Source organism: Stegostoma tigrinum, chromosome 1 (assembly GCF_030684315.1).
Source record: "Stegostoma tigrinum isolate sSteTig4 chromosome 1, sSteTig4.hap1, whole genome shotgun sequence".
In the NCBI taxonomy this organism is placed as follows: Eukaryota; Metazoa; Chordata; class Chondrichthyes; order Orectolobiformes; family Stegostomatidae; genus Stegostoma; species Stegostoma tigrinum.
Genome location: NC_081354.1, coordinates 26,361,047 through 26,385,393, shown reverse-complemented (window position 1 = coordinate 26,385,393; position 24,347 = coordinate 26,361,047). Strand labels below are relative to the sequence as shown.

Below are 24,347 nucleotides of genomic sequence, written 5' to 3'. Positions count from 1 at the left end.
AACTTGGTGTCGTGTGAATGGGACTAACACAAACAAGCATATATGGCACTAATCATATATTATATATATACACACACACAAATCTCACAATCTGCATCACAGAATTAAGCAACACAGGAAACTCATTGACACAACATTAGAGATATTGAATTATGCCACTGTAGCCTATTGATACCAAGCTGTTAATGGGCTGGTGACAAGATTATCTTATACCTGTATTATATAGCACAGTGATGACAGATATAAGACTCGGATAGCAGTGGTAAATGCAATGTATAACAGAAATAAATATTGGCCGGTGTAGTATGTATTTCAAGTAAGCACCATAAATATTATGGATGAATGTTAAATGACATATTAAGAAAGTTTTAATAAGTACTGGAGATAATGTTAGTACATGCTTATCAATAAGTATTGTAAATGCTATAAATACTTGATTTGCAACAGTTAGTATGTTTAAAGTACAATAGAAATATGATATTTAGACAATATTATTATAGTAACAGCAGTAGTTCCAAAGAGGGGTCACTGGAAACATGTCTCCATCAGTTTCTGTTTTGGTAACGGCACTGTTACTCAAACTTCTGAGAAGCCTATGTTTCCAATGCTGCTTTGCATTCTAACAGATTTGTGACTGCAACCTGTGTTCAATACAAGAAAATTATATTTTGTTCATCTGTGGCTGGAAAACTGTACATATACCCCATAGTTGAGTTTATTTATTAGCCTGGTGAACATTCACTATCTTTTCCACCCCAACCTTGAATGAATTATGCGTGAATCAGTTGCAACAGGAATGTGTATGCGTACCTAAAACTGAGGTGATCAGATTTCAGTGTCACTGAAACTGTACAATTTTGAGGGATTTAAATGACATGAATTTATCTCTGGGTTTAGTTGACAACACTTTGTTTTAAAAGTGATTTACTTCAAAAATCTCATAGCTGCCTCTAGTCGAGACTAGCAAATCAAAGATAAAAGTTATATTAACTTGTATTTATTAAATGCCTTTCATGACCTCAGGATCTCCCAAAGTGGCTTAGAGCCAATAAAGTACTTTTGACATATTGTCACCATTGTAAGATAGGAGATATGACAGGCAACTTACAAATAGCAAACATTCACAAACTGGAGTGAAATATCAACCACTTCACCTATTCTAGGTGTTAGTTGAAGAATAAATATTAGTCAGAACTCTCTGCTCCTCATCAATGGTTTTTCAGCCACTTTAAAGGACCGATAGGCCTCAGTTAACATCCCATGTAAACGATTGCACTTTTAATATGCCCCTGTCCTTGAGTTACTGCACAGAAGTGAGGCCTACATTATTTGCTTAGGTCTCTAGAACAGAGTTCCTGCACCACTATCCCTTAAAGGTCTATGCCTGAACACCTTCTGTTTCATGTGTATATGCTAGCTCTTGAAGACATCATCATCAAAAACAGTGTTAGTTTTCACATACAGGCTCTGTTTCGACACCAGCTCTGCCGAACAATGTTCCCACAAAGATGTGAGCATGCAGGGGCTCCCCACACACTGATTGACATGCGGATATATTAACTTCCACTTTCGAGAACTCAGAGTCCAGGCACCAGCAGGAATAATTGGAGGGAACACAACTCTAGATCACTTCATCATTGCTTAATTATTTACCTATGTGATCAACTTTTCTTATTGGATGAGTAGAAATTTTCTGAACCAAAGTTTAAGATCTATTCCATCGCTTTCCCTATCAACGGTCTATGGTTCATGTTTGTGTCATCGCGGATCCCAAGTTGAGTTCCAACACCTATCCTTGCTATCTTTAATTCTTAACTCTTCAGATCCTTGATTACCAAGGGGCTGAAACATCATTGGGGATAGGTAGGAATGTCGAGCCAAGGATAAAATCAGATCAGCCTGGATCTTTTGAATGACAGAGCAGGCTTCAGGGACCAAATGGCCTGTTGTTGTTCTTTTTTCATGTTAAGAACACCTATTTCCATCACTGTAACATTGACTAACTTCGTAAAAATTGAAAGAGCTACGAATGCTGTAAATCAGGAACGAAAACAGAACTTGATGAAAAAGCTCAGTGGTTCTGGCAGCATCTGTGAAGAGAAAATCAAGAGTTAATGTTTCGCGTCTGGTGACCCTTCCTCAGAACTTGACTGACTTCATCCTGGCTTCAGCTTATATGCTGCTGAAATGTGCTGTTGTGGTGCGGCGGTAGTGTCCTTACCTCTGAGCCAGCAGGCCTAGGTTCAGCTCCCACCTGTTCCACAAGTATATAAGAACATCTCTGTCCGGGTTGATCAAGAAATATCTATCTGCTGCTGAAATCCTTATCTCTGAGTCGGTTGCCTCCAGACTCAACTATTTCAATTCATTTGGGGCCAACTTCCCACATTTTACCCTTTGTAAACACAATGTCACCCCAAACTGCCCCTGTTTGACTCACGCCATGTTCTATTCACACATCATAATTACCCTCACTGACTTACATTAGCTCCTTGTTAAGCAATGCCTGGATTTTTTACATCCCCATCCTTGTTTACAAAATCCTGTGTGGCCTCTTCTCTCTTAGATTAGATTAGATTCCCTACAGCGTGGAAACAGGCCCTTCAGCCCAACAAGTCCACACCACCCCTTGAAGCATCCCACCCAGACCCCTCCCCCTGTAACCCACACGCCCCTGAACACTTTGGGCAATTTAGCATGGCCGATCCACCTAGCCTGCAGATCTTCAGACTGTGGGAGGAAACCGGAGCACCCGGAGGAAACCCATGCAGACACAGGGAGAACATGCAAACTCCACACAGACAGTTGTCAGAGGCTGGAATTGAACCCAGGTCCCTAGCACTGAGAGGCTGCAGTGCTAACCGCTGAGCCACCATTCTGCCAAACTTAACTGTGTCATTTCCTCTGGTTCCACAACCCACTGTGTTATCTGACCTCAGCTTTAATGATTCTTGCCTCTTGCGTAACCCAATTTTAATCACAGCCTCCTGCTTTCAGCTGTCCAGGCCCTAAATTTGGGAATATTCTCTCCCAACCCCTCTGGCATTCTACCTGTCTTTCTTTCTTTTAAGCCCCTCCTTAAAACCCATTCGACCAAGCTCTTGGCCAGCTGACTAATACAAATTTATGCAGCTTGTTCCTAAATCCTGCTTTTAAGAATCCTGAGAACAGCCTTGGTCGATTGTAGGCAGGATATAAATGTATAGATTGTTGATGCTGTTGAACCCACAACCTACAAACTCCGAAGCTAGAGTGCCGCCACTGAGCCATGGCTGTTGCCAGAAAACCAGAACATCAAGGGCACCCAGCTGTTTCAAAATTTCCAAATAGTGGCGCCAGTGATGATTAAAAAGCATCCAACCAGTTTGGCAACACCAGCATGAGATTTGAAATCTGATACAAAGGAAACTGATACAAACCAGGTGAAATGGATCACAGGTTTAAATTGCTTAGCCTTTCTCTGCTTTCTAACCTTTGATGCTTCTGCATTACCCTCCGAGCTATCCACCATTCCCTGTCTCTAAATTACACTGGACCCGCTCTTTTCAGTCAGTCCTTACTCCTCCAGCTCTATACCTTCTTCAGTTGGGAATGGATTTAAAGGCACAGAATAGCGAAGTATTAGTTAGCAGGTGGTTGATTGGAAGATCCATTCTCTTTCTGTTGGGGCTGTCCCTGTCCATCTCCAATAGCCTTACTCGCTGAGAAGGTCTCCAATAGCCTTACTCGTTGAGGAGGTCTCTAATAGCCTTACTCGGTGAGGACGTCTCCAATAGCCTCACTCGCCGAGGAGGTCTCCAATAGCCTTACTGGCCGAGGAGGTCTCCAATAGCCTTACTCGGTGAGGAGGTCTCCAATTGCCTTACTCGCCGAGGAGGCCTCCAATGGCCTTTCTCTCGCCTCATGGTCGGCACCTCTCAGAAAGATCATGTTATGGAAGAGCACAGTAGACCACCATAATAGAACCAGACTCACAAGGAAGTATTGCAGGGTACAATCTTACTACACCAGGCTCTGGACTCAGTGCTCTCTGGGCCCACATGGTAAGATCCTGATGTGCTGCCCAGCATCAACAAAATGGGCATCTGTCTCTAGGGTTTTGCATTGCTGTGCAATTGGATGTATTCAGTAACCTCAACTCACTGGGTAGTTAATTCCACAGATTCGCAGTACTTGGAGTGGAGAAATGTGTCCTTATCTCAGGTCTAAATGAGTGACACCTTATCCTTGCTACCATAGTGGTCAATATTCCCACCTATCACACAGGAGACCGGGGTTCAATTCCACGCCGGGGAGGTTTTAAATGCTTTAGGGTGGCACGGTGGCTCAGTGGTTAGTATTGCTGCCTCATAGCGCCAGGGACCCAGATTCGATTCCACCCTCAGGCGACTGTCTGTATAGAGTTTTCATGACCTCCTCGTGTCTGTGTGGGTTTCCTCCGGGTGCTCCGGTTTCCTCCCACAGTCCAAAGATTTGCAGGGTTGGTGGGTTGGCCATGCTAAATTGCCCACAGTGTTCAAGGATGTGTAGATTAGGTGGATTATAGGGAGATGGATCCGGGTGGGATGCCCTGAGGGTCGGTGTGGACTTGTTGGGCTAAAGGGCCTGTTTCTATGACTCTATGATTATCCTAAGAGCATGTCCCTGTGTTCTTGATTTTCTAACCAGGGGGAACAGCCTCCTAATATCTATCCTGTCAAGTCCCTTTGGAACGTGGCATGTTTCAATGTGATAATCTCTCATTCGCCTAAACTCCAGAGAAGATAGGCCTAATTTACTCAGCCTGTTATCACAAGACAGCCTTCACATCTCAGGCCAATCTAATGAACCTTTCCTATACTGCTTCAAATACAAACAGATCCTTCCTTATATCTGGAGACCAAAATTGTAGTAGTCATGTATGGTTTCTCCAAAAACCGCGTATCCCTGCATCTATCTGCCTGCCAGTCCTGTGATTTGAAGAGTGTCTGCTTCTCCTTCATGAACCTTCTCCCTCTCCTCCAGCCTCCTGATGTCTGATGCTCTGCCTTCCAGTGAAGATTGCTGCTGTTCATCTCCAATAGCCTTACTCGCTGAGAAGGTCTCCAATAGCCTTACTGGCTGAGGAGGTCTCCAACTGCCTTACTCGCCGAGGAGGTCTCCAACAGCCTTACTCGGTGAGGAGGTCTCCAATTGCCTTACTCGCAGAGGAGGCCTCCAATGGCCTTACTCTCTGTGGAAGTCTCCAATAGCCTTACTCTCTGAGGAGGTCTCCAATGGCCTTACTATCTGAGGAGGTCTCCAATGGCCTTACTCTCTGAGGAGGTCTCCAATGGCTTTACCCTCTGAGGAGGTCTCCAGTAGCCTTACTGTCTGAGGAGGTCTCCAATGGCCTTACCCTCTGAGGAGGTCTCCAGTGGCCTTACTGTCTGAGGAGGCCAGAGGTATTTTCAGGTGCAGGCTCCCTGGTGCTCAGTTTGAACAATTGGCCCACTGATCTGATTCCCATGCGATGCCAGGAGCTTGAATATCCCCTAAATTAGCAAAGTTCTTAATGCTAGCTCCTCCCCTGACCTATGATGGGCTCCTGCAACTTTAATTCCAAACAGGTAAAACCTCTAATCATAAATATGCATTTCAATTTTTCTTTTTTAAAACTCTTCCCACCTCTCTATCTTGCCGTGGACAGACTTTGTCCTTGCCTCCTTGCAAATGGTCTGGCACAGGCAGCTGCTACATGCCAGATCCTCCAAGAACATTGGAAAAGTTTCAGGAGACAGGTTTTTACTAAGCCCACAGTGATGTTAATCAGCCCCATCAGTGTGGATTGAGTCCTGGGGTCCAGTCTCTCCCTCACACGCAGGCCAATCAAGGAGGTCAGCAATGGAGAAAGAGCCTCCAACCATACCATTTTGCAGCCTACTTTATTTTTTTAATCATCCTGCTCAGACATACCTCTGGCACAAGTAAGATTTGAACCCAAACCCTCTGACTTAGAGGCAGGGACATTGCCACTGTGCCACGAGAGGCTTGTTAATTCAGTAACAGAGAAGTCTAGCTTGTAAACACTGGCCTTAAACATTCGCTCACCCTACCCGTCACAATGGTCCAATTCTCCCACATTTTTGTAAAAATCATAAATCGTTCTGTAAATAATGTTTCAACAAAGGCAACGGCTCTTGGCCTCGAATATTGAACAGTACAGTACAGGATCAGGCCCTTCTGCCCATCATGTTGTGCCCAACGTGACGCCAAATTAAACTACCCCCTTCTGCCTGGCCTTGGTCCATATCCCTCCATTCCTTGCATTTTCATGTGCTCGTCTAATAGTTCCTAAAAGCCCCTATCGTATCTGCCCCCACCCTACTCCAGGGTCCTGCCACTCTCTCTATCTTATCTCCAATGGCCTTACTCTCTGAGGAGTTTGCCGGTGGGCTTTCATCTCTGAGGAGGCCAAAGCTATTTGAAGGTACAGTCTTCCTGGTTTCATATGGATCCTGAAAGTCTTGTCCACTGCTCTGATTCCCATGCGATGCCAGAAGTTTGATCATTCTTCTAGTATGTATCTACACAAGCGTCTGTGAGTGCTGGCTGTTTATTCAATCATGTTGCACATCACAAGGAAGCGTGGTGCCTCAGTCTCATGTGATATCCACATATTTTTACTTTCAGGGAAGGTGTAGCACTATATACTCATCAAGGTTGAACGTCCTAGCTGACTTTTCTCTGTGTGTCTCAGGGAAACGAAATGACTGTAATTGTGCTCGAACACCAGTTCTTGTGCTCAACTAACCCAGCTAAGCTTGGACAAAATGTACAACAGGGGAGACTAATGGTGGAATAATAGTAGCTACTTAAGGAGTGGGTACCTCTAAATTCAAATGTTACAAACATTAAAAGGTAATGATTTCGAAACCGGCCCAGTGTTGGAAAAGCTGTTCTGTTTCCCTAACATAAAGAGGGGAAGATTGCAAATGTTGGAAATGGAGAAACATTGCAAATACACATCTGGTGTGTCAAGGAAGGATATCAGCTGTCCTTAACCATTCTGGCTTGTACATCACTCTAATCCCACCCATCATACGGTTAACATTTAAGTGCTTTCTGAGTGGCCTAACTCAGTAAATCACCAACTGCATCCCTAAACCAGCCCAGTTCGTCCCCTCCCCCCACTGCACCACACAACCAGCCCAGCTCTTCCCCTCCACCCACTGCATCCCAAAACCAGTCCAACCTGTCTCTGCCTCCCTAACCTGTTCTTCCTCTCACCCATCCCTTCCTCCCACCCCAAGCCGCACCCCCATCTACCTACTAACCTCATCCCACCTCCTTGACCTGTCCGTCTTCCCTGGACTGACCTATCCCCTCCCTACCTCCTCACCTATACTCTCTCCACCTATCTACTTTACTCTCCATCTTCGGTCCACCTCCCCCTCTCTCCCTATTTATTCCAGAACCCTCTCCCCATCCCCCTCTCTGATGAAGGGTCTAGGCCCGAAACGTCAGCTTTTGTGCTCCTGAGATGCTGCTTGGCCTGCTGTGCTCATCCAGCCTCACATTTTGTTGTCTCAGTAAATCACTGAGTTGTCCTGAACACTGAACAATGAGGGATAGGCAACCCTGGAATGCTGGCCTTGTCAATAATAACCACATCCTGAGTTAGATTTGGAAAGGGAAATAGATATAATTTCAAAAGTATACTTTATTCATAAAAATATCTTTATATACGTGCACAATCACTAAAGCAGCTCTGTTCTATGCGGTACCATATGAAAAAACAAACAAACATTGGAGCTTGACTCCATCCAGCAAACAAACTGAAGGCATTTCTTACTTGTACAAGATTATATTTACATACATTTGAGGCACCAGGAGTGGGGGAGTTCTGATAACCAAATTGACCCCGAAAGGCCTTAGATGGTGGTCTTTCCCTACTGCACCTTGGTAGCAGCTGCCGCAAACTTTAGTGCATCCCCCTGCACATAGTCCTGGACCCTGGAATGTGCCAGTCTGCAACATTCAGTCAAGGTCAACTCCTTGCTCTGGAAGACCAACAAGTTTTGGACAGACCAAAGAGTGTCTTTCACCAAGTTGATGGTCCTCCAGGTACAGTCGATGTTTGTCTCGGTGTGTGTCCCAAGGAAAAGACTGCACAGCACAGAGCCCTGCGTCATTTCAACCATCTTTTCATTTGTTTGTCCATACTTAGTACTGATTTGATTTGATTTATTTATCAAATCAGTTAATTTGATTTATTTATTGTCACATGTACCTAAGTAAAGAGAGAAGATTTGTTTGTGAGCAGTACAGGCAGACCATAGTAAGCAAGGACATACAGATCATAGAGTGAAAAATAACTTGGACAGAGTACGGCATACAGGTTACACCGCAAGGGACGTTTGCTGGACAAGATAAACATTAACAAGATGAGCATTATTTGACGTTAGAGAGTCCATTTATCTGTCTAATAACAGCAGGGAAGAAACTGTTCTTGAACCTGATGGTGTGTGTGTTCAAGCTTCAAAGAGATTGTAGGAGAGCATTACTGGGGTTGGAGGGGTCTTTGATGATGTTGGCAGCCTTTCCATGGCAACGAGATGCATAAATGGAGTCCATGGATGGAATCAGTGATAATGGGAACTGCAGATGCTGGAGAATCCAAGATAATGAAATGTGAGGCTGGGTGAACACAGCAGGCCCAGCAGCATCCCAGGAGCACAAAAGCTGACGTTTCGGGCCTAGACCCTTCATCAGAGAGGGGGTTGGGGTGGGGGTTCTGGAATAAATAGGGAGAGAGGGGTAGGCGGACCGAAGATGGAGAGAAAAGAAGATAGGTGGCGAGGAGAGTATAGGTGGGGAGGTAGGGAGGGGATAGGTCAGTCCAGGGAAGACGGACAGGTCAAGGAGGTGGGATGAGGTTAGTACGTAGGAGATGGAGGTGCGGCTTGGGGTGGAAGGGATGGGTGAGAGGAAGAACAGGTTAGGGAGGCAGAGACAGGTTGGACTGGTTTTGGGATGCGTTGGGGGAAGGGGAGATTTTGAAGCTGGTGAAGTCCACGTTGATACCATTAGGCTGCAGGGTTCCCAAGCGGATTATGAGTTGCTGTTCCTGCAACCTTCGGGTGGCATCATTGTGGCACTGCAGGAGGCCCATGATGGACATGTCATCTAAAGAATGGGAGGGGGAGTGGAAATGGTTTACGACTGGGAGGTGCAGTTGTTTATTGCGAACCGAGCGGAGGTGTTCTGCAAAGCGGTCCCCAAGCCTCCGCTTGGTTTCCCCAATGTACAGGAAGCCACACCGGGCCACACCTCCTCCCTCACCCCTATCCCAGGCCCCAAGATGACTTTCCACATTAAGCAGAGGTTCACCTGCACATCTGCCAATGTGGTATACTGAATCCACTGTACCTGGTGTGGTTTCCTCTACATTGGGGAAACCAAGCGGAGGCTTAGGGACCGCTTTGCAGAACACCTCCACTCGGTTCGCAGTAAACAACTGCACCTCCCAGTCGCAAACCATTTCCACTCCCCCTCCCATTCTTTAGATGACATGTCCATCATGGGCCTCCTGCAGTGCCACAATGATGCCACCCGAAGGTTGCAGGAACAGCAACTCATATTCCGCTTGGGAACCCTGCAGCCCAATGGTATCAATGTGGACTTCACCAGCTTCAAAATCTCCCCTTCCCCCACTGCATCCCAAAACCAGCCCAGTTTGTCCCCTCCCCCCACTGCACCACACACCCAGCCCAGCTCTTCCACTCCACCACTGCATCCCAAAACCAGTCCAACCTGTCTCTGCCTCCCTAACCGGTTCTTCCTCTCACCCATCCCTTCCTCCCACCCCAAGCCGCACCCCCCGCTACCTACTAACCTCATCCCACCTCCTTGACCTGTCCGTCTTCCCTGGACTGACCTATCCCCTCCCTACCTCCCCACCTACACTCTCTCCACCTATCTTCTTTACTCTCCGTCTTCGGTCCGCCTCCCCCTCTCTCCCTATTTATTCCAGTTCCCTCTCCCCATCCCCCTTTTCTGATGAAGGGTCTAGGCCCGAAACGTCAGCTTTTGTGCTCCTGAGATGCTGCTGGGCCTGCTGTGTTCATCCAGCCTCACATTTTATTATCCATTGATGGAAGGTTGGCTTCCATGATGGTCTGGGCTGTGCACACCACCTTCTGTAGTTTCTGACAGTCCTGGGCAGAGCAGTTGCCATACCAGGATGTTATGCACCCGGACAGTATGCTTACAATGGTTCATCTGTAAAGTTGGTGAGGGACCTTATAGACATACCAAATTTCCTGAGCTGCCTGAGGAAGAAGAGGCACGATGGTGCCTTCTTGATCATTGCATCTACTTGGGAAGTCCAGGACAGGTTGTCAGTTGTTGTCACTGCGAGGAACTTGACGCTGTTCACCGCCTCAACTCCTACTCTATTGACGTAGATGGGGCGTGCTCTCCTCCTTTCTTCCTGAAGTCAATGTTCAGCTCTTTAGTTTTGCTGACATTGAGAGAGAGGTTGTTATCATTGCAGCATGTCACCAAGCCCTCTGAGTCCTTCCGATATTCTGACTCATTGTTGTTTGATATCCATCCTCCCATATTGGTGTCATTACCAAACTTGTAAATGGCATTTGTTTGGAACAGGAAGTACAGTAGGGGGCTGAGGACGCATCCCTGGGGGGCTCCAGTGCTCAGTGTTATTGCGGAGGAGGTGCAGTTACCTATCCTCACTGATTGCGGACTATGGAAGCCGAGGATCCAGTTGCAGAGGGCGAAACTGAGACTAAGGTCACACAGTTTTGAGATTCATCTGGAGGGGATAATGGTGTTGAAGATGGAGCTGTAGTCAACGAGCAGGAATCTGACGTAGGTGTCCTTGTTGTCCAGATGTTCCAGGATGAGTGCAGGGCTAGGGAAGTGGCTCCACTGTGGAGCTGTTATGTCGGTAGGCAAACTGCAGGGTATTAAGGTGAGTTGGAAGACTGGATTTGTTGTGGGCCATGACCAGCCTCTCAAAGCATTTCATGATTATTGAGGTCAGAGCCACTGGTTGGTAGTCATTAAGGCATGTTGCATGTGCTTTCTTAGGTACTGGGATGATGGTTTCCACTACTGAAGCAGGTGGGCCTGTAGAAGGAAAAGATTGAAGATGTCGGTGAATACCTCAGCCAGCTGGTCCACACAGGATCTGAGTTCTCAGCTGGGGACACCATCTGGGCATGTCGCTTCCCCTGGGTTGACTCCCAGGAAAACCGATCTGACATCTGCAGCGGTGATGGTGGGAATAAGTGCTTCTGGGGCTATTGTGGGCGGGTGACACCACATCACTGGCATTCTGCTCAAACTGAGCATTGAAAGCATCAAGCGCACAGGGAGGGATGTGTCTTTGTCCGCTATCTTGCTCTGCTTCATTCTGTATCCTGTTATGTAGTGTAGGCCTTGCCACAGGCAGCAGGAGCCCTAAAGATTAGTTTGGGCCTCTGACCTGGTCCGGTACCACAACGTGGCATCTCTGATGACTTTACTGAGGTCATATCTAGATCTCCCGTATGGGTCTGGGCAGTCTGACTTGAATGCTGCACGCCTGGTCTTCAGCCATGGAGTGGTTTTCCCAGTCCATCCAAGGTTTCTGGTTGGGGAACACCTGGATTGACTTCTCTGTCACACAGTCATCTGTGCCTTTGCTAACGAAATCCGTGTCGGTGATGGCATACTCATCCAGGTTTTCCACTGAGTACTTGAATACAGTCAGTCCACCAAATCCAAGCTCTCCCAGAGATGGTCTTCTGCTGCCTCAGACCAGCATTCTGTTTCTTTCTGTGAAGGATCCTCCTGTTTGACATGTCCCGTACTGAATTCTGCAAGCAAACAGTCACTTCATTTTTGTTACTGTTACTTTCCTTGAGCAATCACGAATAAATGCTCACTTTGAACTAAGCACTAAAGGGGAGACATTCTGGAATGTTCTTGGGGGAAGATAAGATTGAATCTGGGCATGACCTTCCTTGGAGGGTCTCGAGGAGAACCTCTACCTCTTTTGGCACCACCAAGGCAAGTTTTGCTCCTATCATAGTTGTAGATTTTCTGGGCCAGCAGAACTACTGCAGCTTGTGGAAATGCTGTAGCCATGAGGGTTCCACTGACATAATGGGATCCAACCTCGTAAAAGCACAAGAATCACAAACTACTGCGAACAGGTGGTCGAGCAGCTGGCAGAATTCTGCACATTAAAGTCAGGAAGGACAGGAACGTGCCCAACCAATTAAAAACAGGCAGGTACAGCAAGCAGTGATAATGGGAACTGCAGATGCTGGAGAATCCAAGATAACAAAGTGTGGAGCTGGATGAACACAGCAGGCCAAGCAGCATCTCAGGAGCACAAAGGCTGACGTTTCGGGCCTATCTCGGCACGAAACGTCAGCTTTTGAGCTCCTGAGATGCGGCTTGGCGGGCTGTGTTCATCCAGCTTCACACTTTGTTATCTAGGTACAGCAAGCAGTCAGGAATGCAAATCGTACATTGGTCTTCATCACAAGAGATTTGAGGTCAGAAGTAGCGACGTGTTACTACAGTTATGCAGCGTCTTGGAGAACTTCGTGCAGTTTAGGGTCTCCCTATCCCACAATGGGTATATTTACCATAGAGAGAGTGCAGAGCAGGTTCACTAGGCCAATAGCAGAGATGACAAGATCATTGTATGGGGAGAGATTGATTCGACTGAGCCTGTATTTGCTCGAGTTTAGAAGGATGAGAGGGGATCTGATACAGAATTCTAACAAGGCTCGACAGCCTAGATACAGGGAGAATGTTTCTCCTGGCTCGGGAGTCTAGAACCAGGCGTCAGAGTCTCAGGACATGGGATGAACCATTTTGGACTGAGATGAGGAAACCGCTCTTCACCCAGAGAGTAGTCAATCTGTGCAATTTGCCAGCAGGCTGGGTCACTTAGCATTGAGGAAAGAGAGCGATCATTTTTTTAGACACCGAAGGTGTTAAGGTGTTTGGAGAGAGAATCCGAATATGACATTGAGATGAATGATCAGCTACGACCATATTGAATGGAAGAGCATGCTCGAAGGGCTGAATGGCCTACTCCTCCTCCTGGCTTCTGTGAAGGGAACCAGTCAGATTGTTAACCGCCTATATGTCTGGTTATTACCACTGACATTTTCTTTTTAATTCCCCAAATTCCATCAACACAAGTCTTTCAGTTTCCACTTAGTTTCTTATGAACTAAATAGAGGACAAGATTTTTGCTTGAATAACTGAAAGCAATGTGAGGACTTTTAGACATTTTAAAACCAGCAAATCACCCCAAACAGCCAGGCTACAGTTGCCTTTGAAGCTGTGAAGTGGTTAATAGCACTTCAAACTTGTGGGTTTCGTGGTTAGAGTGGCAGCAATCGGAACCTGTCTGATGATGTTTTGATAGCAGAGGAAGAGCTGGGGGCTCTCAGTAAATTGGTCCAACCTCCCATCGGCCACTCTCTCTCTCGCCTGTTCCTTCTGTCTTTGAGCTGGTGGCTGCGTTTGTTTCCTCAGTGCTGGCTCTGGATGGAATAGTCGGTGAGCATTTACACCGATCCCAGCCTTCTCCAGGGGAGCAGGCTTGTTAAAATAAACACCGCAGAGATCTTACGAGTACAATCAACTAACACAGACCTTTTAAATAAAAAAAAATCCCCCCGTGTGCATGTTTTATAAGTAAGTGTGAGTGAATAATTCTCTTTTTCCCCTCTTCTTCCACCCCTCCCCCTCCTCCAGTTCACAGACACAATTCCAACAGCTAGTTTAAAATAATTCTGGCAACCCTTGTAGAGTGGAAAGCCATCACGCACCTGATCTTATGTAAAGCTCTCCAGTAGCCATTAAGATAAAGTGATGTTGCCATGGTAATCTCATGGGTACCAAATGTACAGCTGACATAACTGATACAATTCCGTCAGTGATGTTCCGATATGTAAGCTCTAGCTGGGGTTGTGGAAGGTGGAGTGGTGGGGTGGGGGGAAAGTGTTGCTGAGTGTGGGGAAAGGCACAGGATGAAATGATGCTATGAGTGAATTGATGATGTTATAATTGACTACAGGGCAGTCATTGGCCATTTGCAGTGACGGTTCAGTTTTCGGTACCTCATCGAAGCGCCGAGCAACACGAAAGGATGTATCAGCTCAAATCTCTGTGCTGTATCCTCTCGATACAGATCACATAGAAGCAGGGAGATTGTTTCCACAGGCAGGGGAGACTAGAACTAGGGGGCACAGCCTCAAAATAATGGGGAGCAGATTTAGGAGTGAGTTGAGGAGGAACTTCTTCATCCAAAGGGTTATGAATCTGTGGAATTCCCTGCCCAGTGAAGCAGTTCAGGCTGCCTTGTTCAATGCTTTTTAAGGCAAAGGCAGATTTTTGAACAGTAAAGGAATTAGGGGTTATGGTGAGCGGGTGGGTAAGTGGAGCTGAGTCCATAAAAACATCAGCCAAGATCTTATTAAATTGCGGGCCAGGCTTGTGGGGACCGATGGCCTGCTCCTGCTCCTGGTTCTTATGTTCTTATGATACTGAGTGTTTCTTGCAGCATTTGAAGTGTATATTGGGTTGAATCCTGCCATGCAGGGTGAGGCAGGTCTATCTGCAGTTTTGCCCAGGATGGTGTTGCATGAATAGCTCCACATCGTGATCACTGTGAGAGTTTTTCCAAACCTGTATCTTGGAATGACCACCTCCCTCCTGGTCGAGGCAGGAAGTCATTTAGGGCAGTTGAGAGGTCAAGTGGCACAGCATTACAATTTTTTTCAGAGTTGTGATAATACCTTATCTTACAAACGGGATTGAGGGGCCTAATATGTAGCCGTGCTAAGCATAGAACATAGAACAGTACAGGCCCTTCGGCCCAAGATGTTGTGCCAAACTTTTGCCCTGATCCTAAGGTCTATCTAACCTCCACCCCTACCTTATACTGTCATCCATATGCCTATCTAATAGCCACTTAAATGCCCATAATGCCGCCTACTCTACTACCCTCTCCAGCAATGCATTCCACACCCCTACCACTCTCTGAGTACCTACCTCTGACGTCTTCCCTATATCTATCTCCACTCACTTTAAAACTATGTCCCCTCGTAATAGCTAACTCCACCCTAGGAAAAGGTCTCTGGCTGTCTACTCTATCTATACCTCTGATCATTTTGTACATGCTGAGTTGAATATTACAGGATGGGGCAGAAACCCAGGTGATTCTAAGCTCCATAGCCTAAACAGCACTTGTTCACTCAAAGGTCAGCTTGCAGGAACAAACACTGCGTAGCCAACAAGAGTTTGACATTGCAGCATCAGTAATTAAGCTGAACCCTCGCCAACACCACTTCTCCTGGGTCCGAACCACAGAACTGTCATCATTGAGCTGAGTGCTAAGATATACACCAAAGTAAAAGGGTCAATTTGCTTCTGCAACCAAAAGAATATTATTGAGGCCTTTGGCCTAATTTTCTTGTGAGCCTGGGCCTTTCCATGGAGGGGCACTGTGTCGAAATGACTGAAAATGGGCTATATCCAGTTTGTCAGCCAAAGCCTCAATAACCCATGGGCTTTGAGTAGGGCGGAAAGAAACAAGTTCATTTGGTAGATCAGCATTGGAAAAAAGACCTGTTTGATTGACAGGGGACGATAGTGTTCAGTTTGACTTTGATCTCCTCATCCTCTCTCCCACATGGGCACTGTATCCCTTGTAAAGCTTAAGCTTATTGTACACTTTACTTTTATATCACATTTTCAGGCATAAACTTCTGTCGTGTCTGCTTGTCACAACCACACTCAACATTTAGTCAGAATGGCCTTTTAACTAAGAATTCATTCATTTGTAGTTTATCTCTGCTTCAATGTGTAGCAGAACTTCATGATTTAGCAAGATAAAAGATTTGTTTATGAGACAATTATAGTTGAAAGTTATTTCATTAAGAATAGATAGTTATGAGCAAAAATACAAGTACAAAGATTTAAAGTAACTAAGGACCAAATTTACATATGAATATAAAAATCAGATCAGTCTCTTATATAATCACAAGATTCTCTTTCTGAAATTAGGGACACTTCAAGTCAGATACTGTTGCGATGGCTTCTATTGTCAAACAATTGAAGCTGTCCCCACAGGTGGGTTAAACAGAACAGGTCCTGAAAGCGACTAAAGGCTCCTACAGCCCTCTAGGTTGTAACCTTTTGAGGCCTAGTTCAGTCTAGCAGCCTTCCTCTCTCTCTCTTTAGAAGTAATACTGCTTCAAGGTGGTTCTCTCATGGTCATGAAATGGTTACTCACAGCCAGACTTTTGTACTGTTTATAAACTAATAATGGGTTCTCTCCCAAAGCTATTGCAACTTGCTTCCATATGGATTAGCAGACCTGTCCATTGTATTTCAGTTAAGATGATTAACGTTTTAACTGTCTCAGACATTCTGTCAGATTTTTGGTAGATAGAACTACTTGCACTTCCAGGGAAACTTTATCAATGAGTTTGTTTACCTTTGGAAATGTTCATTGAACTACAAAAGATCTCTTGAGATAAGTAAATCTGGTCCCACTGGTTGAGTCCACAGGAATTGTCAGGGAGCCATTTTGTAAAACTTCCTGAGTCTATTTCAAAGACTGATTTAGTTTTCTTTACAAAAGTATATTATAACTTTATATTCCTGACAGTGCTATCCTGTAATATATTGAAGCATATTATAATTTATCCAAATAATGCTTACTTACTTACTTTTGATACAAAGTTCGCTGTTTGCTCTCTGAATTCTAACTGACCTTGACTTGTGCCACAAGGAAGCATCTAACCGCTGCCAGTTAAATTATGACAGGATTAATTTATCTTATTCCTACTATAAAGGCCATATCTTCACAGTTTTTTGCATTTTTAATTGTGGAAAGGATTGCTGTACTTTTTAAAATCAAGTTACCTGGCACTTATCGTAAGTGTTGTTATTTGTTGTTCAAACTGGGGGAACATCTAATTATGGACAAGTTGGAGCCAAGGATTGTGTATGAATGGAGATTCAACCAGTTACAGGTAGCTGGGTGGAAGGGGGAAATGTTGACCTGTTTAGAAGACAAAGCCCTACTGCCTGGCAACAACTAAGTGATTGACTGTTCAGGTACCTGGGAGCCAATGGATGTGTATGTTTGGGTCAGAAACTATCAGACACCCAGAAAGAAAGAAGCTGTCCTTTCTCTGCAGTAAAAAAAATAAGCCTGAGGAAAGCCAGTTTATTTAGCCTCATCAGTTGCTGTAAGCTGTGGCTTTTAACCACTTTTAGAGCCTTTACCAGTGTGAACCAGTTAACCAGTGCATTCTGCAAGCAAGTAAAAGATCCCTGAGAAGGAAGATCGAAGAGCAGCACAGCTTGACCAACCAGTAGGATCATTTCAATGAACCCTGAGGATAGGGAGCATTCCCTCCATCCATAACACTGACGTTGCATTTCTCTTTGCCTGTACGTCTCTGCATGTATGTGTCAGAGATTTATATGAGGTCTTTTAGTTCAACAATTCATTAATTGTTTACCTGTAACCAGGATCTATTTATTTTTCATTAAAAGTTGTCATTGTTACGTGTAGAAACCCAGTCCATGTTTTCTGTCAATCTGTTTCTAAAAGCGAGTAAGTTGGAATTTTGCGTATTTTTATAAAATCTTTAGCTTTTGTGACAACTCTGGGAATAGTAGCTCTCGATTTCCAGCTTGCTACCCCAGTCAGATGTAACACTACAAAACAAGCAACACAGTAAAATAAACATGAGCACATGACTGAGATGATGCCCATGAGTGGAGGGAATTCATTTCTGGATAAAGTCACTGTTGTCATTCAGCACAGATTCCACATGTGGTGGTGCTATTAAGAATCATCAGAACATTGCATCATCCCAAAGAATCACACATACCTAGGCATTTTCTCCCTCTTGTTTCTATGTCCCGTTCCTCCTGTCCCTCATTGTATCACGCAATGCCTGTCCTGAAGAGAAACCAGACAATGATGCTGTCTGTTGGGCTATGAACACAAAAGTGGACTAGGGAGCCACTATTATTGAAATAGCAACATGAGGGAATGGTTTTAAAAAACACCCTGGCTCAAACCCAGCAATCTTCAAACCTTATGCTGTAATACAAAACAGCTATTTGGCTATACATTCTCTAACTCTGCTCCCTCACCAACATCTCCCAGCCTCAGGGCCAGTTATACTCCTTCCAGAAATCCTTTCCACAATAATGTTCATTTCCAATATTCATTACATTGGGCAGAATCAGGTCATAGTTTTGCCGAATGAGAATCATGCCCACCTGGTTCACCACAGCTTGAAGTGACTTTTCTCTCACAATCTTCCACTTCTCACCCCAAGTGAGTTTGCAGCTGGGCATCTTTCTCAGGGAATCGGGTAGCGGGAAAGGTGAAGGTGCTCACCTGCTAGTGGCACTTTCCAACGTTCATGCTGCTGATGCCATGTCTAAAGCTCAGCTGCCGGCCATTCTGGACATTGCAAGCTAGAAAATAGCCCTGACACCATTATGTTCAGCCTGTGCAGTCAGGACGTAGCCCATAGGAAAGGAAAACTTTCTCTGCATTTTGTCGATGTGTAGACCTGGAGGTGTTGGCTGGTGGGATGGTGAAGAAGCGGGCATTTTCCAGTTGATCACAATGCCTCTAGCCCAAAACAGCCTGGATGCAAACAGCATAGATATTGAGTGTGGCAGGACAGGTTGCAAACACCATTAATAAAATGTATTATGTACTGAACTTTATCAATAGAAGCATAGAAATTATGTCACACCTGCAAAAGCACTGATACAGCCTCTACCAGGGTATTGCAGTCACTTCTGGGAAGCACAGTTTGTCAGGAACGTGAAGGCCTTTGAGAAGGATACAAAAATGTTTCACAAGAATAGTTCCAGGAATGAGGAACTTCAGTTATCTCGGCAGATCAGAGAAGCTGGGTCATATCTTTTTGAAGAAAGAAAGATTGAGAGGAGATGTGACAGTGTCGTGCATCACTGGGGTAGTTCATTGAAAATCAAACTATACCCAGAGTTGTTACAAAAGTTAGAGATTTTATCAAAGTACGCAAAGTCCCCAGTTTTTCTGTCTTTCAGAAAACTTAGACTAAGCTTCTGTACTTAACCTGAATTTGTTACAAGTAAATAGATGATAGCTACAGGTAAACAACATGAACTATCAACATACAACTCTGCTGGATAAAACCCTAAGCCTTTTCTATAAACCTCCTACACATACACAGACAGACAAAGAAAAACATTGGCATCATCAGCGAGAGAAAAAAAATCACTGGGAAAACAATCCCTTTTTCACAATTTTTTTTTCATTTCTTCACATGCAGCATGGGTGTATAATTGCAAACTGTCTCAGTTAGTGGTTAGAATCATAAAATCCCTACAGTGTGGAACCAGGCCAGTTGGCTCATCAACTCCACACCAGCCATCTGAAGAACATCTCACCCAGACCCACCTCCTACCCCATCACTGTAACCCTGCATTTCCAATGGCTAATCCACCTAACCTATACATTTTACCGTCAGAGGAAACCAGAGCACCTGGAGGAAATGTACACAGACCCAGAGAGAACATGCAAACTCCACACACACAGTCGCCTGAAGATGGAATCAAACCTGAGACCCTGGTGTTGTGAGGCAGCAGTGCTAACCACTGTGCCACCCAAAGCCACAGTATAAGAAAAGAAACAGGCTTCAAGCTTTGGGCATTTGTGTTCACTGCAGAGAAACATACCATTTCCCCTTATGGAGGTCTGAAGACTTCTGGCCAAATCGTTCACACCCACAAGCTTTTCAGCTCTCCGGACCCAAACACTTTGTTGTTGGCAGGCAGTTATCCACAGTTAGTCACAGCTCCACAAGCCAAGTAACAACTTGTTGCTAGCTAGATCTCACCTTGAAAACACTCCCATGTGCTTGCCTGTCTGAAACCAGCCTCCCGCACAGATTGAACAAAGCAGCAGTGTGAACAACCTTTTAAATTGGGTACGTAGTCACCAATCCCCAGATCAATCAGCTACATGTTGCCAGCTGAATCACCATTGAATATAATGAGGCAACTTACCTGAAGCAAATGCAGCCATCCCTACCACAATCCTGTTTTTAAAATCATCCTTTGCCATATCAGTCCACAACCAGAACTACAGAAACTTGATAAGATCTAGTCTTTATTAATATGGACACAGCACTCAAAATGATGAGGGATCTGGACAGAGCAGATAGGGTGAGACTTTTCTCATTGTTAGATAGACTCACATCAGAGGGCCACAGGTTTTGTTAAGCACTGGTGATACTAAGAAAATCTTTCTCATGCAGTGTCTGCTTGGAATCTGAAATGTAGTTCCAAAGAGAGTGTGGTGGAGACAGATTCAGTCAACACCTTCATCAGAGGTTTGGATGATTAACTGAAAACGAACAATGTAAGGAGAAGACAGGTGATCGGTGGGAGATGAACTGCTCCGTCAGAAAGGCAGCACAGTCAAAAACGCCTGTGAATTCATAATCTGTCTGCGATTTTCCATAGATTTTTCTGAATTTTTCAGGTATAAACGTCAGGATACTTTCACAGTCAGCAAAAATCTTGGAATTCCTTCACTTTGTGTAAAAGGTTTTCAAACTAAAAAAGTTCATTTCAGGCTACTAACGGCATTCGTGTAAGAATTGTGCTCTTTATTGTGGAACTGTTTTCAGCCAGAGAACAATTATGCTTAATGTTATCAGTAATTTTTCTGTTTTATTTACTATCTACCATCACTTATGATATTATTTATTGATACTTGATTTTGTTTTTATTCATGCTTGATTACAATTAAAACTTAAGTTAGAAGTATCTATTTTATGAACCATTTTTTGAGGTTTATGGGAGGTTTTTAATAGAAAAACTTGCTAGTGACTGTTTACACAGCTATGAGGTCATTTTATTGGCTTGTAGACATTTATATTTATAAGTAAGGATTGCATAAGTCAGCAAACTCACAAAAAGTTGGTCATTTTTTTAAAATCCTGTGCCGCCAATAAATTAGAGAGAGAGGAAACAATCGGAGGAAAAGTGCGAACAAGAAAATGGATTGTCACAGAGATGAGTTATGAAGCAAGGGAATGTACTCAGTGAGGCATTGCTGTCTGAAGGTTTGAAAAAGGCCCAGATTTATTTGGACCTTACAACCTCACACAAGGAGATTCCGCTCCTTTCCCACTGATAACAAATTCTCGGAACTCCTACACCGTTACATTCTTCAGTCTCCCGCCCAATACCCTGAAACTCCATTCTATGCCCTATGAACTCAAACTGCCTCAAGCAGACTTGTTCTCTGAGCTTGTAGATTCTGAGTGCCATTCTCCATGTGCAGAAACCTACATACTGCATTTCACTGCTCCATAATCCAGGATCACCTTTCTTTCCATTGCTCCCTTTCCAATCATGCTTCCCCTCAGTTTTTGTAGAGTGCTCACTGAAAAGCTCTGGGCAATTAGGGATGGGCAATAAATGCTCCCTAGCCAGCAATGCCCTCATCCCATAAATGAATAAAGAAAAAAAATCTAGAATCTCCCACAAGAGGAAGCATCCACTCAGTCAAGTCCACTGAGGATCTTATACGTTTCAATTAAGTCACTTCTGACTCTTCTAACCCCCAGAAGATTACCTCATAAGGTAATCCACTCATTCCAAGTAATAGTCATGTCCTCTCTTGCTTCTCAAATGCCCTCTGAACTGGTGTAGCAAGTAGCAGAAGACCAGGGATTGCTTTCTGAGGCAATTAAGTGACAAGCAATATAAACAGCTTTCCTAATGATATGCACATCTGGAAAAAAAGAAAAAAAGACCGGAATACACAGGGCCTAATTGTGCAGACTGGTGCTGTTACGGTTCTTTTGTTGTTTGTGAAACTGTGTTACAGTACGAACAACCACACACAGACGGGCGTAGGAAGAAAACTGGTGGTGAAATGAATATAAAAATGGCGTTCTTAAAACACCCATCTCCATCTCTGACTTTCCCCCACCCCACCAAAAAAAACCTGATATGTGCATGAGCCTTCAAAATATTAAAAAGAAATTGCTACAGGCTGGTATGTGATGTGTGTAAATATTAATATTTGAGACACAATCTTTGTAAATTTGTGCGCACAGTTGTCAAAAGTGAAGGTTGTAATTATCCTCTGAAACAAATGCATGCCTTCTTTTGATGAAGAACTATTCTTTGTACTGTGTGCATTGTTTTAATGCTGTGAGTCTTAAAATGTCAGCCTTTGAGTTTACTGAATAATGTCTTAACACTTAAATATAATAAACAAGCCAGAAAGACTGCGGTATACTGAAGACCTCCTTGTAGATCTGCAGTATTGTACTAGTGGCAGGGGAGACATAACATTTTACTGTAACATCACCAGACAAAATTAATCTTGAATTGAGAATGCAGCAGTGAGGGGCAAATGTTAAGTAAAGACAGTGGTTGTTTAAGAGGCTGAAATAAAACTGCAGCTGCTGATCTCCTGGGTTTCATGGTCAACAAAAAGTCACTTTGTTCATTTAGAAATGACCACTCACCGAAAGGCATTATCTAATGGGGCAATGCGTTGGGACGGTGGTGCTGCTTGTTTTAATCTGCCAATGAGCTCGGCTGGGGAGACTCCTCACTTGCCTCTACCTTACACACGTACAAGCGTCGTTTAGCTCATTTGGCTGGTTTGTGATGCCAACAGCGTGGGTTCAGTTCCCACACTGTCTGAGGTTACCATGACGGGGACTGTACTCCTCAACCTCACCCTTCACTTGAGGCATGGTGACTCTCAAGTTAAACCACCACTACCAAATAAAACCTCACATACTTTCATGAAATTGGCATGTGCAGGAAAAAGGTGTATAACTTGGCCGTTGGTGGATGGGATTATTACCACTGTGGTTTTTTTTGTGGCTTGTAGATTTCATCTGCACAATGTGTCGTGCTTGAGGTTCTGTAGCAGCCTGTATGTTCTCCAATCATTGAGACAGTGCTTTCTTCCACACAGGATCAGAGTCCAGTGGGAACCTCGCGGCCGGCAGCATCTGTACAGACCCCTGTCCCTGGCCCTGCCACTGGCACTGGGGTCCCAGTGCCTGGCTCGATGACTGCTAACCCTGGAGGCACCAGTTACCTTGGAAACCAGCAGCAGGCAGTCATGATGAAGCAGTTGTTGATGGAACAAGAAAGACAGAGAATGCATCAGCTTCACATGATGGAGCAGCAGAAACAGCAGTTATTCAGGGAGCAGAGGCAACAACAACAGTTGCTGGCAGAGCAGGTAAATGCTGACCTAGTCTGTGACGGTGCTAGGGTGGGGGCTGCACTGTCTCCTGTGTTTCACAATCTCTAAGGCATGTTCTCACAGGAATTCCTGAAGGCCAGAGCGCATTCAAAATGTTAAGAACAAAAAATGGTTGAAAATGGCAGCACCTATGTGAGTTCCCCTTGAGGTTTGTTTTGTGTTTCAGTCAGATACACACACAAGACTGATTTGTGGACAAGCAATGTAATGTCTTTTACCTCAATCTCCATCTTTCGACCATCATTTCTTTCTTGTTTCAGCCACATTGGAAGGCCAGAATAGTTTGCTGCGATTAGTGGCATGTTTGTACCTGTCTTCCAACCTTGCTTTGCTCCTTTTTCAATTCCCCGGCTTTGTGATTTTGCAGTTTACACCCATTGGCCATGCCTCCTGTGCTGTCACGCGCCTGCTCCAAGATGATCTGCATTGCTGGAGGCTTGATTTCAAACTCTTCCTTTTTCTTTGCAGCCTTATGGTCACCAACCTGCTAAGCTTATACAGTGGCATCAATGGCTGTGGACCAGTGAATTACACAGGCCTTATCCTGGTCTCCTTTTGTAACTGCAGTGGGAGATAGCAGAACATGTCACAAAATAGCAGCAAACCATTTTAGTGCAACCATTTAAGATGTTACGATGTCAATGGGTGAAAACTGCTTCCTACTGTATTAACTGAATTGCCACCCCAAACCACACTGCCATTGTCCTTTCATTGGCCTCTTTAAAACACATAGTCAAGGTATCCACAATCCTTCAAATGCAATTCTACAAAAAATTATTAAACATTAAGCCATTATAACAAATTTTATTGAATTTCTTAATGAAGCAACAGGGTGCGTTGATAATGATAATGCAATTGATGTAGTGTACATGGAATTGCAGAAACATTTGATAAAGTGCCTTCTGCCAGGCTTGGCAGCAAAATTGAAACTACTAAATGGGACAGTATGGGTGCAAAGCTGGCTGTAGAGGTCTTTTATTTCCCCAAGGGCTCCTTGTAATTTTTTAGGGCTACT

General features: G+C 44.5%; 1 protein-coding gene across 3 annotated transcripts in view; it reads left to right on the top strand.

The window, feature by feature from the left end:
• Positions 1–24,347, top strand: part of maml3 (mastermind-like transcriptional coactivator 3) — a 565,727-nt gene that overhangs the window by 506,863 nt on the left and 34,517 nt on the right. For all 3 annotated transcript variants that reach the window (XM_048546160.2, XM_048546150.2, XM_048546140.2), the window contains exon 3: positions 23,036–23,308. In XM_048546160.2, the coding sequence (XP_048402117.1) occupies positions 23,036–23,308 (273 nt within the window). The remainder of the gene's footprint in view (positions 1–23,035; positions 23,309–24,347) is intronic.